Source organism: Triticum urartu, chromosome 2 (assembly GCF_003073215.2).
Source record: "Triticum urartu cultivar G1812 chromosome 2, Tu2.1, whole genome shotgun sequence".
Classification (NCBI taxonomy): domain Eukaryota; kingdom Viridiplantae; phylum Streptophyta; class Magnoliopsida; order Poales; family Poaceae; genus Triticum; species Triticum urartu.
Genome location: NC_053023.1, coordinates 92,456,197 through 92,469,928, shown reverse-complemented (window position 1 = coordinate 92,469,928; position 13,732 = coordinate 92,456,197). Strand labels below are relative to the sequence as shown.

The window sequence follows — 13,732 nt, the reverse complement described above, 5'->3', positions numbered from 1 at the left end:
TCCGATCTATTTTATTTTGCAATCTTTACTTTCAATCTATATTATAAAAATACCAAAAATATTTATCTTATTATCATTATCTCTATCAGATCTCACTCTTCCAAGTGGCCGTGAAGGGATTGACAACCCCTTTATCGCGTTGGTTGCGAGTATTTGTTTGTGTAGGTACGAGGTGACTCGCGTGTGGTCTCCTACTGGATTGATACCTTGGTTCTCAAAAATTGAGGAAAATACTTACGCTGATTTGCTGCATCACCCTTTCCTCTTCATGGAAAAAAGCAACGCATGCTCAAGAGGTAGCATCCGGCGAGGGGAGTCGTGGCGCGCACAGACCCAGCTAGCGTTTGACGAGTGGGCCGGCGTCCGACGAGCGCGCCGGTGAGGATCTGGCCGGGGCGGCGAGGCGGCTTCTTGGCCGCGGGGCGGCGGTGCGAAGCAGTTTGCTCCCGGGCAGCAAGACGGCAGTAGCGGGCGACAGGGGAGTGGGCAGTGTTGCTGGGCGACGGCGGCAGCTGGCAGAGTCGCCGGCAAAAATGGACGGCGGCATCAGCGACGAAGGAGGCGAGCGAGGGTTGCTGTTGGCTGGGGGTGAGGGGGGAGGCCAATGAGCCACCGATCAGGGGGCCCGGGAAAAGAAGACAAGCGTGCACGCGTCCGTCGCATGTTCGCGCCGACGCAAATCCGGCTCAACAATGAGCCGAAAATGGATCGCCCATGGACGAAAAACAGACACGCGTCCGTGGGTTGGCGCATTGGGCCGCCTTTTGTGTCGGCACCGACCCAAACGGACGACGGCAGACGAAATGAATCACAGTTGCTCTTATCTCTCTACCGATGAATGACGAGGAGACGATGGAGCATCAAGGTCCCGTCACGACAAAAGCCAGGCAAATGACAAATCTATCTTCAACTCGTGCTCCCACAAATCTTTGCCTCAAGCTGTGCGCTGGGCAGTATGAAATGCGGTTCGTTCTTCTGATGGAGGCCAGCCAAAGCCGGAACTCACCGTGTGTTAGATGTGGCAGGCGTACATACAGCGCAAAAATATACACAAACCCACGCACACATCGCACCAGTCACGGTTCTACATACACTCGGACCACGTACACCAACAATTTTTTCCTTTGCAGCCATCGCCATTCTGACTTGACCTACTCTACAGCCAGAGAGGTGGCGCCGCCGCCGCTGCCGATCAACAAACACAAGCAGTGTCTGATCTGTTCCGGTCCAATTTATGTACTGCGCAGCGGCCAGCCAGGCCGTCTCAATGGTGCCTGCCGTGCCGCGGCCGCGAGCTCCCTGCGGCCGCCGCGCGGTTATTACGGGAGCGCTCGTGCCGCGCGTGGGACACCAGCATGTCCGACTGCGCCAGCCTCCTGCTGAACTCGCTGCCGGCCGAACGCTGGCTATGGCTATCTCCCTGCAAGACAAGAAGATTTGGTGATCAGAAAACCAAGTGCAAAGTGCTGGAGGCAGGCCAGAACTTGGAAGGCAACGGCGCTCACTATTCTGACTCGATTTGAGCCTTCTAGCAGCTCGATCGTCTCGTCCATCTCCATCATCCTCTGCTGGAGGTTGTCTTTCTCCATCTACAGCAGGAACACCAGAGTTCAGGGTTGGACAGAACAGTAGCATGTTTCGGAAGTTTGATCAATCGAAGTAGTTATCTGAACCTGTAGCATTTCGTTCTGGGCCTCGAGCATCTGCTCCCGCTGTTCGAGCTGTTCCACGAGCAGCTGGGTCTCCAGCAGGTCCGCCTTCCTTTGGTCCATGTCATCGAGCAAGCTTTAAGCACAAAAAAAGTATGTATCCGATATATCAGGTCATTTCTGGCGTGCTTTCAGTGCTTGCAAGATTAAACGGTTGCAACTGAAGATAAAAGCGCAAACGGTTTAGGGGGTTAAGAGTCACCTGTCCCTTTCTTGAATGAGATGGCCGAATTGTTCTTTGAGGACGTCAAGTTCCTCGTCCTTGATTGACAATGCAGATGAAGATAGATAGGAATTGTCAGCTTGCTATATGATGGGACAATGTAAACAGACATTTGATAGTGGAGTTGTGACCTACCTTCGCCTTCGATTGTTCGATTTGTTCCTGGGATGCTACTAACAGCTTGTGCACTTCTTCTTGGTCAAGCAAATTCTAAACATGCAACAGCAAATCTCATATAAGTGACCTGATTGGTAGACAATGAGCCCTAATGCTGATTAGCTCCGTAGAGGTGCTGCCACAACTTACAGCATAGTTTGTCATGTCTAATTTGACGCCAAGTAGCTCCCTTATAACATCATGTGTCATGCTATCCACTGCTGCTAGTCTTGACGTAAGCAGGCATATCTATGAACAGAGGAGAAAATATGAGCATCACCTTTGAGGCACTTCATTCTACACTGGATATTGGATTCATATTCTTTATAGTTAGAAAATTAGAAATGAACAGATAGAACACAGCTGTGTTTTCATTGTCTCCCAGTGAATGTCGGACACATTCTAGAATTGATCTAAAAATGCTCTATACATATTTCATTCAAGTACTCCCTCCGTTCCTAAATATAAATCTTTTTAGAGATTCCAATATGGACTACATACGGAGCATTTGCTTGTGTTTATGACAATAACCATGGTCTCAACAACTAGCCAGGAGATCTCTTAACCAGTAAGTGTATTTGACCATATTGTAATCTAAGGACATATGTGGTATTGGGAGACAATATTCTCTAATTAGCAGAAGCTGTCATTTTCTAAAATAAATAACAGAAGCTGTAATTTTGTTAAGTCCAAAAACCGCAACAACATACATGTTGGCCATTGCCCATTAATTTGCCTAAACTACGATGAAAAAGACGAGCAAAAAGTATGACCTGTTTCTGTTTGTCGCTAAGTAACGCTTCAAGTTCTTCAATTCGCTGGCGGCCCAAAGAGATTTCTTGATCCTTCTCAGAGTTCATTTGTTGAACAATGCTAGATATGCACCTAAAAGGTGAACCAGATCCTCTTGTTCGCCCTGAAGGCTTTTCCACTTTTGTATGGACAGCCTCAGAATTAGATTCATGTGAACCAAAGTTCTGTTTAGAAACCATGTGCTCCATTTCCTGATACTGCACGACAAGAATTATTAGCATATGTGTAGTGTTGGATACTTGTATAACCATGTTGGCAAATATATAACAGCTGAAGGTTTTCTACCTTCTCCTGAAACAGCAATGATTGTGCTTCTGAATGCAGGACCAGCTCAGCTATATGCTCTTTGCACTGCCTTATCTATGTACATGAAAAGGACATAGTATAAGATTATTCTAGTAAATGAAACTAAGTTAAGATTATTTGGAAACACAAAACTCCGTGAATCGTGTATGATCGCTCCTGCATATACCTCCTCATCTTTACGTTTTACTTCCATTACGAGTCCTTCAATCTTCCTTCTAGTATCTTGATGTGCAATAATCTCAGCTCGCAATCTCCTATCATAAAAATACATTTGACTAAATGATTATACAATTACATCTGGTTAGGTCTTTTAAGAAAAATCAGATGAATAAATTCTCACTTTTTTAGTTGGCATCTCCCTGGACACAGTTCCACATTGTCATCACATTTTGAGGCATTTTCTACAGTAAGCATCTCTTCAATTGCTTGAAATTCAGCTTCGGATTGTTTGTGCGCTTGGTAGCTCCTTACTTCCTCTTTAAGGTTGCGTACCTTCAGTAAAATCCCATATGTTATGAAACTCACCATTCGCATTAAAGCCAAATTATTCACCAATTTGCTTAATTTTGCACCAACCCTTACAAGATTACACCCTAATGGCTCAATGTATGTCTATCATTGCAAATGAAAATTTTGGGCTGTATAATATTACTTAGCCATCTATCTTCTGAAAATTACTGTCGTTCCATAATCTTCGGAGCAATCATGTGTAAAATATTACATTTCTTATGCAAAATCTCAAAGAAAAATCTATCAAAACAGTGAGCACCACAAACCAGAGAAATGTGCAGCTTACCTCTTCCTCAAGAACAGTTATTGTAGATTCAAGTTCCCCAACAGAATGTTCAAGAATTGTAACCTCCTCATCTTTCTCTTCCGCGTAGATTTTACTTATCTCTGCAGCCTACAAAAGCAGGGCAAGTGAAACTTCATACAAATTGGATGGAAAGCAAAGTGCGCTAGTAACACAACACTTACTTGCCGAGCTTCAATAGCAGCAGCTTCATTCTCCTCAGCTAAAGCCATTGACATCTCAAGCTTGTCATTTAACTTGAGTATCTCTGCTTTGAGCTTTCCATTTTCATTACATAACATTTTGATATTATTACTTAGTTCTTCAATATCTGACCTAAGACGTCCCTCTTCAGAAGAATTAAGCAATATAATTTCACTCTCCAATCCCTCTATGACCTTAGCTTTGTCTTCCAACAGAGCTACTATTTCACTGGTCTTCACAGTTTCCTCTTCCAGCATCACTCTCAGATCATTGTTCTCCTTTGATAGCGCAGATGATGAAAGTTGAGATTGCTCTAACTCTGATCTTAAAACAATGAGTGCAGCACCATTTTCAGCCAGTTCTTCCACTAGTGTCTTCTGTTTTGCCAACATGTCTTCTGTCTCAGAATTTTTAATCTCAAGTTCTCGTTGAACCTTTCTAAGGGCATTCGACACTTCATCAGCTTTATCTTTCATGTCCTTCGCATATGAGGTAGACTCTTGCAATAATTTCAAGTCAAAAGACAATCCTTCAGCGATATCACTTTTCCTCTCAAAGTCTCTTCTTAGTGATGCGTACTCTGTACTGTGACCAGCCTGAGAATCACCATTCCGTAAGCATATTTTCTGACATGTCAAAGCTTTCTTCTCAATAGTACTAATGTCATTAAGGAGTCTGCTAAGCAAAGGTGCATTCTGAGAACCTTCTTGCTCAGATAGTAACAGATAACCAAAAAAATCTATAGCAAAAATCAAATTATCTTGCACCTTATTCAGAACAGTAACAAACTGCTTCTCATTTTCTGTTCCATCCCCCATAATGTCTTCTTTATTGATAAATTTAGACAGTGGAATCATTAACTGCGCCAAATGATGCTTGAGACACTGAACATCATTCAAAAGAGCAGTATTGTCTTCCTCTCCTGAGTGATCTTCTATGCTTTCCTTGCATTGCTGTGGAACAGCTGAGTGTATTTGTTCGCTATCTAATTTTGCAAGTGCAGCAAGAGGGTTTGCATAACTTTGTTCATCACAAGCAACACCTGGATATGTCTCAGCATTCTTAATGCAGGACACTTTGTTGACGAAAATATCCCACTTTTGAGCAATACTGAAAATTATGTCCTTAATAACAGCCATATCGTCTGCACTGTCTGCATCAAAAACTTCCAGTTCAGCAGCACTGCCCATTGGAACTACATGCATGGATGACGTGTCCTTTCCTTCATCCACCATATCTGTTATAGATATAATATGCTTCCTAGAGTTGTCAGGGATTGCTTGAGTTTCATGAAGAAACATAGTATTGCTGCCACCCAGGTCACATGAATCAACTTGTTGACACATGCATGTATAAGCATTCACATTAAGGTGATGGAGCTGCTGAACTAAAGAACTGCCTCTTTCTTCTAAAAGTGATTCAATGTTTACCAGATAAGATCTTGAATCACTTATCCACCTCTTTAAGTCCTGCCCAATATTAATAATTTCAGAGCAAAGTTCAAAGAGTTCCATTGTAGCAATCCTTTGCAAATGGTGAAAAGATCCCTTCATTAGAGTAGCAATGTTTGTCATCTCGTTGGTACATTCATTCATCTGCTGATTTAATTTGTTGTAACTCTGTGCTGTACAAAAACTTGACGCTTCAACCTCCTGCAACTCATTGACCAGAGAACTTTTCTCCGCCAATAAAGATTCCACTGCTTGGCGGCAATTATCTCTGTCAAGCTTTAACTCCTCATTGGCCTTCAACAAAGCCGAGAGCATAAGGTCAGCCTCTTTCATGGTTTCTTGAGCATCCTCAAAATTTGAAAATAAGGCCAAAACCTTATTTGACTTATCCTCGACGAGACATAACACATCGTCGAGCTTTGACTACAAGGTATTGGAAAAAAAATCATATTATCCGTCATATTGTTTATAACCCAGAAGAAACTCGCTAAGAAAAGCATGGAGAATGCCATGACATATCCATGGTATGCATATAAAATTTCTTGTATCTGGATTGATTCCAGAGGTTATGTTCCATGTAATATTCATTTTGTATCTTGATAGCTGATAAGGATGATAATCAACTTCTACTGATTTAGAATTGTCTGAACAAATTGCACAGATTTCTGTGTGGGGCATTTGATCTCATGGGATGGTCACAAAACCAAATGTGAGATATGATGAGTGTATCTAGTTAGAATAATTAAACTATGATACAACACATGTCCATGAAGCACAATCATTACCCTGTACATGATCGTAAGATAATTTCCTGAATTTTTTTATTCAAATATATTTCAGTGTAGATCTAGAATTCTACTCCCTCCGTCCCATAATGTAAGGCGTTTTTTGGCACTAGTGTAGTGTCAAAAAATGTGTCTTACATTATGGGACAGAGGGATATATTTAAGAAACAAAGTTTGCGACTTAGTAGGTAAATAAAGGAAAACATCAGTAGCGGTGCAGAAGCTCCCTGCTAAACATCAGCTTTGCTATTCGCAAGTCAAAATATGCAAAATAGAGTAATTGACTGTCGAGGTAATGTGTACTTCGCAAATAGTTACAGTAAAGGCGGTCATGAGAACAGGTAAGTTCGACAATGGACTCAGTAAGTTTTATGATGAGCAACTGACATTGAAATTTTAAAGTACAGTCTTGCTCATTTGGAATCAAATGATATACTGGTCCTTCATAATCTTGACGGAAAAAGTACAGTCTTGCCTACTTGATTTCACTAATGAGGAAAATCCTGGTGAGTTATCTCCTGTTTTAGCTACAATATGAAGCTGTCTACACAAACAGTATCATGGACTATCTTCACTTCATATCAGGTGCATTCATCCGTACAGTGTATGTAACTACAGTAAAGACTGCATACCTGGTAGTCTGGATTAGCTTTGTTGACTGCTGATCCATCTTCACTACGAGTCCGCTGTGCACTCGTGTCATTCAAGCTGTCGAGGAATAGAGGTTCATCACGAGAATGCTCTGCTGCTTCTGACAAGTCACAATTTTTCCATTCCACATTGCAATCCTTTTGGTTTACTCGTTCTGCTTCCTGAGAACTTTCATCATTATATAATTGCTGAGCTTCAGTGATAGCAAGTGTTGCACCTCTTAAGATGTGCAACTTTTCTTTCACTTCCCTGCCCATTCGCTGTGCATCTTGTAGCTCAATTTGAAGCCTGAAGATTATTTTTTCCTTTTCAATGCTAACTTTCATAGCCTTCTCCACATGTTCGCTGACAGAATTATTGCTGTAAGGAAATGAACTAATCATATTATCAATATTCTGATATGCATCGTCTAGTGATCTGCAGCCATCTGTCAAGAAGCTTGTTAGATCAACTATTGCAACCTCCCATTCCTCAGATAAAGAGGCAATTTCTACATCTTTGGCCACAATGATCTCTGCAAGCCTGGCACTTTCTTCAGCCATAATAACTAGCTTCTCTTTGAGCTCTTGATTTATGCTTTTAATGTGCGCCAACTCGGCCTGTAATGTCTGTTTGCTTGAGCCCACTATTTCAGTCTCTTGATGACACAATGAAGTCTCACCATGCAAACATATACCCATATTTGGTACGTTTTCATGTATTTGATCCATCTCATCCTGCTGTAATTGCAATGTTTCTTCATCTTCTACGTGTCCACTAAGAACAGTGTCTTTGTCAAGTACATTATGTGAAGATCCAAGAGCCAAGCTGTAGCACTGAGACACTTCATCACTACACTCTGGCACTTTTGTAGAATCATTCAAATCACATCTTTCTGAATCGAAATGATACAAATGAGAACAGGATTCCTGGTGTCCACTAGCAATTTCTGAAGGAAGATTGAGTTGAACTGATTCCGTAATATTAGTTGACATTCCAGCACCATTGGGCGTTAAACATGAAAAGTTCCATCCCACTGGATCCTGATATAAAGTTCAAACAAGAAAATAGTTAAAGTGAATATCTAGTTACTGGGTATAAATCAAAAGTGTGCAAAAAATCTCACGGGTTGTATCTGACTGATCTCTGGAATCCCACAATTCTTCTCTGCCGTCGGAGCAACCTGAATGGTGATGTGCATCCAAACATTGTATGTAATTCTGGACACAACAAATAGCATAAATAATTGCTGGTGGCTACAAAAATTGCATACATACTTGGTGCGTGCTAGACATCTGGTATTGTTTCAGTTCACAGCGCAGCTTATTTACTTCACTGCAAACAGCATGAATAATCATAACCATCAATTACCAAGATACCCAAAGCAAGCAGACATAACGTGAGTACAATAAGTATCAAAAGCCAATCCTGATAATTATGAAGTATACATAGATGAAGGAAAAAACAATCAGACCCAGACCCAGGGTGATTAATGACACTGCCAATTGAGTACATCGGGATTTCATTACAGATGGAGGCGAGGACAAGTTTCACATAAAGTTACTTTAATGAAATTTACTACTGTGCACTTTCTATATTTCACAGAAATGTGAGAATGTGAAAATATGCAGCTCCATTCACTTTCTCACCATGGAAGAGTTAAATCATTTTCGTCTTCTAGAACTCAAATGTCTTACTCAGTCAAGAGTACCATATAATGCATGTTTTGCGAAGAAAGTGTTGCCTAGCACATCATTGTTATTGTAAATGTAAATATGCATTGAGATGATAAGATTTAGTTGAAAACTTACCGTGCAAGCAAAACATTATTTTCTAAGCATGCATCCAGCTCCTTCCTGCAATTGTCTAGATCCTTGACAATCTCGTCACCCTAAATGCATTGCATCGCACATCAACCACTTGCAAAAATTCAGGTTATTCTTCAGTATTACATTTGGGACATGTGGTTAATCAAGTTTAACTTCCCTTATATTTGTGACAATATTGTTTACTGTTAATTTAGTCTAAGGTTTTGACCGTCTTCTGAAACAGAAGAAAAATAACCATAGCCATGTGGTAAGTTACTTTCGGAAGTAAAATTATATCCAAGTGAGAACACACCTGTGCTTCTAAATTCCTAGGAGGTGCTGCATACTTCTGCTCAAGAATATGAAGGAACTACACATATAACAAAGTTAAGAGTGCGTCACTGGAGAAAATGAGATCGAGCAAAAGGGAGTTCAGGGAGAACAAGCATACATGATTACGCAAAAGAGATATCTCCGTTAATAACATCTCTCTTTCCCCTTGCTTGTGGAAGTTCTCAAGCCTGTATATGAGTACATCAGAATAAGCTATCACCAATTTATTCATGTAAGCAAAATATACGAAGTGTGCAAATTTGTCAGGGCTCAAAGTAAATTGAAACATTACGTTCTAACTTGCTCGATTAATCTCTTGTTTTCAAAAGCAAACTGAGTCAGTTGAGGATTTTCGTCAAATTGTTTTTGCAGTAGCTGAATCTCTTGGGACATTGCAGCATTTTCTTCAACCATATAGCCATCCGATGGCACTAGATCATCAGCTAACATATGCAATCTTTTTAATTTTTCGTCACGAAGTTTCAGCATCATTCTCAAGCGTTGGGAATCAGATTCCTTCAGGTCAACCTGCCAAAACAGAAAGCTGGTGCCGCTCAGTATTTTAAAACACAAATAGTTGCTATAATAAGAAATTATTAGGTTCTGTGTTTTGAAGGATATAAAATATCCTAGAACAATCTGCAATAGAATTACCAGACGATTCAAATGCTTTATTTCAGCCTCCAGCTTCCTGATATCCACCTCAGCTAGTTTCTCTCTCCTAAGGCTCCCAGCAAGAACATCTTCCAGATGGCTAACCTGATATTAGATACATATGTATAAATAATTGGCTGCAACTTGCAAATAATTTATAGTGCACCATTATTTATTTTCCAATGAAGTAAATCATGCTATATGACCTTTTGCTTTAGAAGACTCAGGTCACAGCTTGATTGATGATCTTCAGCTAAAGTATTGTATTCTCTATCAGAGCCTGAATTTAGCAGGAGAAAGCTAGGCGATCCAGGGGCATTTTGCTGCTTCCTCAAGCATGTCAACTGATCCTGGTAAACATAATTAAATAACTTAACTACAAAGCACTTCTATAATCAAGAAGAGAGTTGTCATGATAAAGCTTACCTTTAGTTCTTCTATCTGCCTTTGTAAAGCCATAACATCTCCTGAAGCATCTTCATTTACTTTTGCCTAGCACAACAGAAGACTCCCCAAATGAGTCGACATGATAAACTTTCTATATAAAAATTTCAACATGCTTAGAATTACATTGTTTTGAATCAACTTCGCGCGCTGAGCAAACTTCAAGGTACTCAGTGTCTCATTGGAGGAACTGCAATAGTGTAATTCATTTATATGTTAAGCATACTGTTAAGATCTAGAAAACAAACTGAATACAAGAATAAAGGTGCACAATATCAGTACCAAATAGACGGGCTGATGTTGGCAACAATTGTTGTTTTAGAGTTTCCTCCAAGGGAATCCTAGAGAAGATGATACAATGAGCCAGAGAAGACAATAGACATAAACAGATAGAAGACTCAAACTCATTGTGAATTTGAACCTGGAGGAGAAATGTAAGCCTTGAGTCTCTATAAGGCACATGGCGGCTTTTTCCATTTGCGACATCCACTAGAGTCATGATAACAAGCCTGAAATGGTATAGCTGGATTATCACTATGAACAGTACTTCTTCAAAGAAATTGTCAATTTAATACCCAAATACTCCCTCCGTTCCAAATTACTCGTCGCAGAAATGGATGTATCTAGAACTAAAATACATCTAGATACATCCATACCTGCGACAAGTAATTCGGAACGGAGGGAGTACATTCTATGCTAATATAACAAAGAACCTTGTAATGAATGCTAGAAGACGTTCTGAACTTCCACAAATGTTTCATTTAAAAAAAGGGATACCACCACCAAACTATAACATTTTCACAACTGAATACACAATGTGTAACGCAAATGTGGTTATTTTCACATGTTGCAAGACAAAATATGAATATGAACTGTGCCAAAATTCATGAATCTTGTCTGAGAGCAATAGGTACCCAAGAGTTGACAAGGATCTGTTAATGTTCGCAGCTTCTTTCAAGCGGTCTCCTTCAGCGCCCGAGCTTTTCTGCCTAGTTTGAATTCAGTTAGTATTTGTGAAGGCAAGAAAAGGTTGTCAACTTGTCACCTTTATTCTGGAACTCACCTCTCAGAACCAGCAAGATCAACCAAATTCAAACGCCCAAAGCGGAGGTGCGTCATTGAATCCCTTTCCCAGTGACTCTCAATGACGCAAGTGAAGACGCTATGTGAACGGCTGCTCTCACTATTCATATTTGTAGCTGCCATTTTCCTATTTGCAACCCCCTAAAAGAAAATTTCAAAAAAATAAATAAAATCATTAATGTAAGTTAGCACATGCTCATTTTAGAACCTCAGATCCAATGCAACATGGAACGAAGAGACGGTATTCTTTCACCTGTAATAATAACAACATAACATCTTTAACAGATGACACATAACACTCCATTAGGTTCTCAACATATACACCTTTCTTTATATCTTCACGGATCTACAAGACAGAACAAATGTGAGACATCACATTCCATTCATGCATTATCAATTCTCAAGTACTACCTCTGTAAACTAATATAATATTAGATCACTACTTTACAATGGGAGTACTAAGCATGCTACCTGAAGATTTGTTGATGATGGTTCAAGTAGATCAGTTATCTGCTCATTGTATATCTCCAGAAAAGAGCATTTGCAGATGTACTTCAATTTGTCCTCTCTTCGCCTTTCCTCTTCCTTCACATAATATATGATTTAGGTCTTTCTATTGGCAAGCATTCACCAAAGTACTAGCCTGGGATAAAAACACCTCACCTCCTTTATCCGAGCGAATAGATACTCGAAAATACGAGGTGTCAAACCAGAATCATTGCTAAGTTCATTGCCATCCTTACTAAGCTCTCCCATCATTGTGTAAGTTTTGCCACTCCCTGTCTGTAAAAACCATATGTAGCACTATATGTCAGATGAATTCTTCTGCAGGAACAAAAGTGTGCATATTAGTTTTACCTGGCCATAGGCAAACAAACAGCCGTTGTATCCAGACATGCAGTTCTCCACCATTGGTAGACCAACTACCCTAAACAGCTTTTCCTGAAATCGTTGTAGAGAATATTTCTTAGGCTAAAGGATGACTTACTTGGAAAGAAATCTAAGTTAGTTGCAGTACACACAGACATGCCTGTGATATTGTTTCACATGCGACATGATCAAACGTGAACTTTGTTTCAGGGTGTCCTGTCCAGCTCAATGTCTTTGAGCTATCCTGTATCAAACATCTTTTTTGACCATACGCAGTGCTCTCGGCAGCACTGATTGGCCTTAACCGTACCAAAACCTGTAAATCACACAACATTTATGGAACATTTAGATTTCGCAAAGAAACGGCACCAACATTAAGCCCTGTTAGCTTCGGAAAAATAAAAGTAGCCATGGTATTAACAGTTACTCACTCCGGTCCGTTTTAGTCCGCATATATAAGTTTTGTTCGAAGTCAAAGTATCTCTACTTTGACCAAACTTACAGAAAAAAGTACCAGCATCCACAATATCAAATCAATAGTATTAGATTCCTTATGAAATGTAGTTTTATAGTATATATATTTGATATGGTAGATGCTGATGTTTTTTAGTATAAATTTGGTCGACCATTGTCAAGTTTGACTTGACACAAATCTAATACACGGAGTAAAAAGGACCGGAGGGAGTAACTCATAATTGGTATAGTACACATCATGGGGGATAACTTACAAAGCACAATACTAAGGTATTAATATAGTCCATTTTATTTGCGATGTTTGCTAATTTAATTGGACACGGGACGGTCATGTACTTGTGTATCAGTGGCTCACTGCTTCATTTCACTCTGTGCAGAAACACCAACCTGCACATTGCGATCCATCCAGAAGGCGGGGTCCTCGTCGAGCTCAAAATGCGGCACCTCCACGGGCACTTCCGTGGCCGCGAGATCCCTCAGGTCAAACACCCTCTTCGCGGCCCCGCCAATCGAGGAGCTCCGATCCCTGGCCCCAGACGCCGGCGCGCAGGCCCTGGGGGTGCTCGCCAGCGACTTGGGCGTCCCCGGCGCGGACCGCGGGTTCCTGCCCGGGTCGGCGATGGCCGCGAGGGGCGACCGCGGGGGCAGCGAGAAGGGCGGGGCGGCCGCCGAGGGGGAGGACGAGGAGGGCGCGGCCGCCAGGTCGTCGTTCTCGTTGGGCTCCGGCGCGGCGCGGCGGGAGGAGCGGGACGCGGAGGGGCGCCGGCCGCCGCCGCCGCCGCCGGGGGCGGACATGGCGGAGGGTGGGGGTGGAGCGGGAGGCGGAGGGAGGTGGCGTGGAGCTCAGCTCGGGTGGAGGGGAGTGAGGGGGGAGCGGGGTGGTAGCGGAGACTAGTAATGGCCAACGGGGTCTTGCTGCTGTGCTGTTTGGGGGTTCTCCGCTCGATTTCAAATTTTGAACTGGGGTTGCGTTGCGAGGAGGCCAGGGGTGGATGG

General features: G+C 41.7%; 1 protein-coding gene across 3 annotated transcripts; it reads right to left on the bottom strand.

The window, feature by feature from the left end:
* Positions 1-892: 892 nt before the first annotated feature.
* Positions 893-13,607, bottom strand: LOC125536056 (kinesin-like protein KIN-12E). Of its 3 annotated transcripts, none has more exons than XM_048699151.1 (33): positions 13,124-13,607; positions 12,423-12,578; positions 12,251-12,334; positions 12,056-12,175; positions 11,864-11,977; positions 11,646-11,738; positions 11,373-11,533; positions 11,224-11,298; positions 10,731-10,818; positions 10,592-10,650; positions 10,436-10,499; positions 10,292-10,357; positions 10,072-10,215; positions 9,866-9,970; positions 9,504-9,739; positions 9,330-9,399; positions 9,192-9,248; positions 8,882-8,961; positions 8,348-8,405; positions 8,197-8,253; positions 7,073-8,113; positions 4,186-6,078; positions 4,004-4,111; positions 3,548-3,699; positions 3,374-3,461; positions 3,187-3,261; positions 2,862-3,098; positions 2,239-2,337; positions 2,068-2,142; positions 1,912-1,970; positions 1,674-1,785; positions 1,506-1,589; positions 893-1,420 (listed from the first exon to the last, which is right to left on the bottom strand). In XM_048699151.1, exons 1-33 carry the CDS (start codon positions 13,529-13,531, stop codon positions 1,265-1,267), a joined length of 6,474 nt encoding a protein of 2,157 aa, XP_048555108.1. In that variant the 5' UTR covers positions 13,532-13,607; the 3' UTR covers positions 893-1,264. The 3 variants fall into 3 exon arrangements, with proteins under 3 accessions (XP_048555108.1, XP_048555109.1, XP_048555110.1); XM_048699152.1 differs by having other exon boundaries at positions 4,186-5,949; XM_048699153.1 differs by lacking the exons at positions 11,646-11,738; positions 11,864-11,977; positions 12,056-12,175; ... (1 more) ...; positions 12,423-12,578; positions 13,124-13,607 and having other exon boundaries at positions 11,224-11,294; positions 11,373-11,441.
* Positions 13,608-13,732: the final 125 nt, after the last annotated feature.

Bases quoted from the DNA above. Each gene is read 5' to 3' on its own strand.
- LOC125536056 (XM_048699151.1), bottom strand. From the start codon at position 13,531: ATGTCCGCCCCCGGCGGCGGCGGCGGCGGCCGGCGCCCCTCCGCGTCC. The intron at 11,978-12,055 runs GTGAGGTGTTTT...TATTATGTGAAG, and splicing joins TATTCGCTCGGATAAAGGAG to GAAGAGGAAAGGCGAAGAGA. The intron at 9,971-10,071 runs GTCATATAGCAT...ATCTAATATCAG, and splicing joins TGAGTCTTCTAAAGCAAAAG to GTTAGCCATCTGGAAGATGT.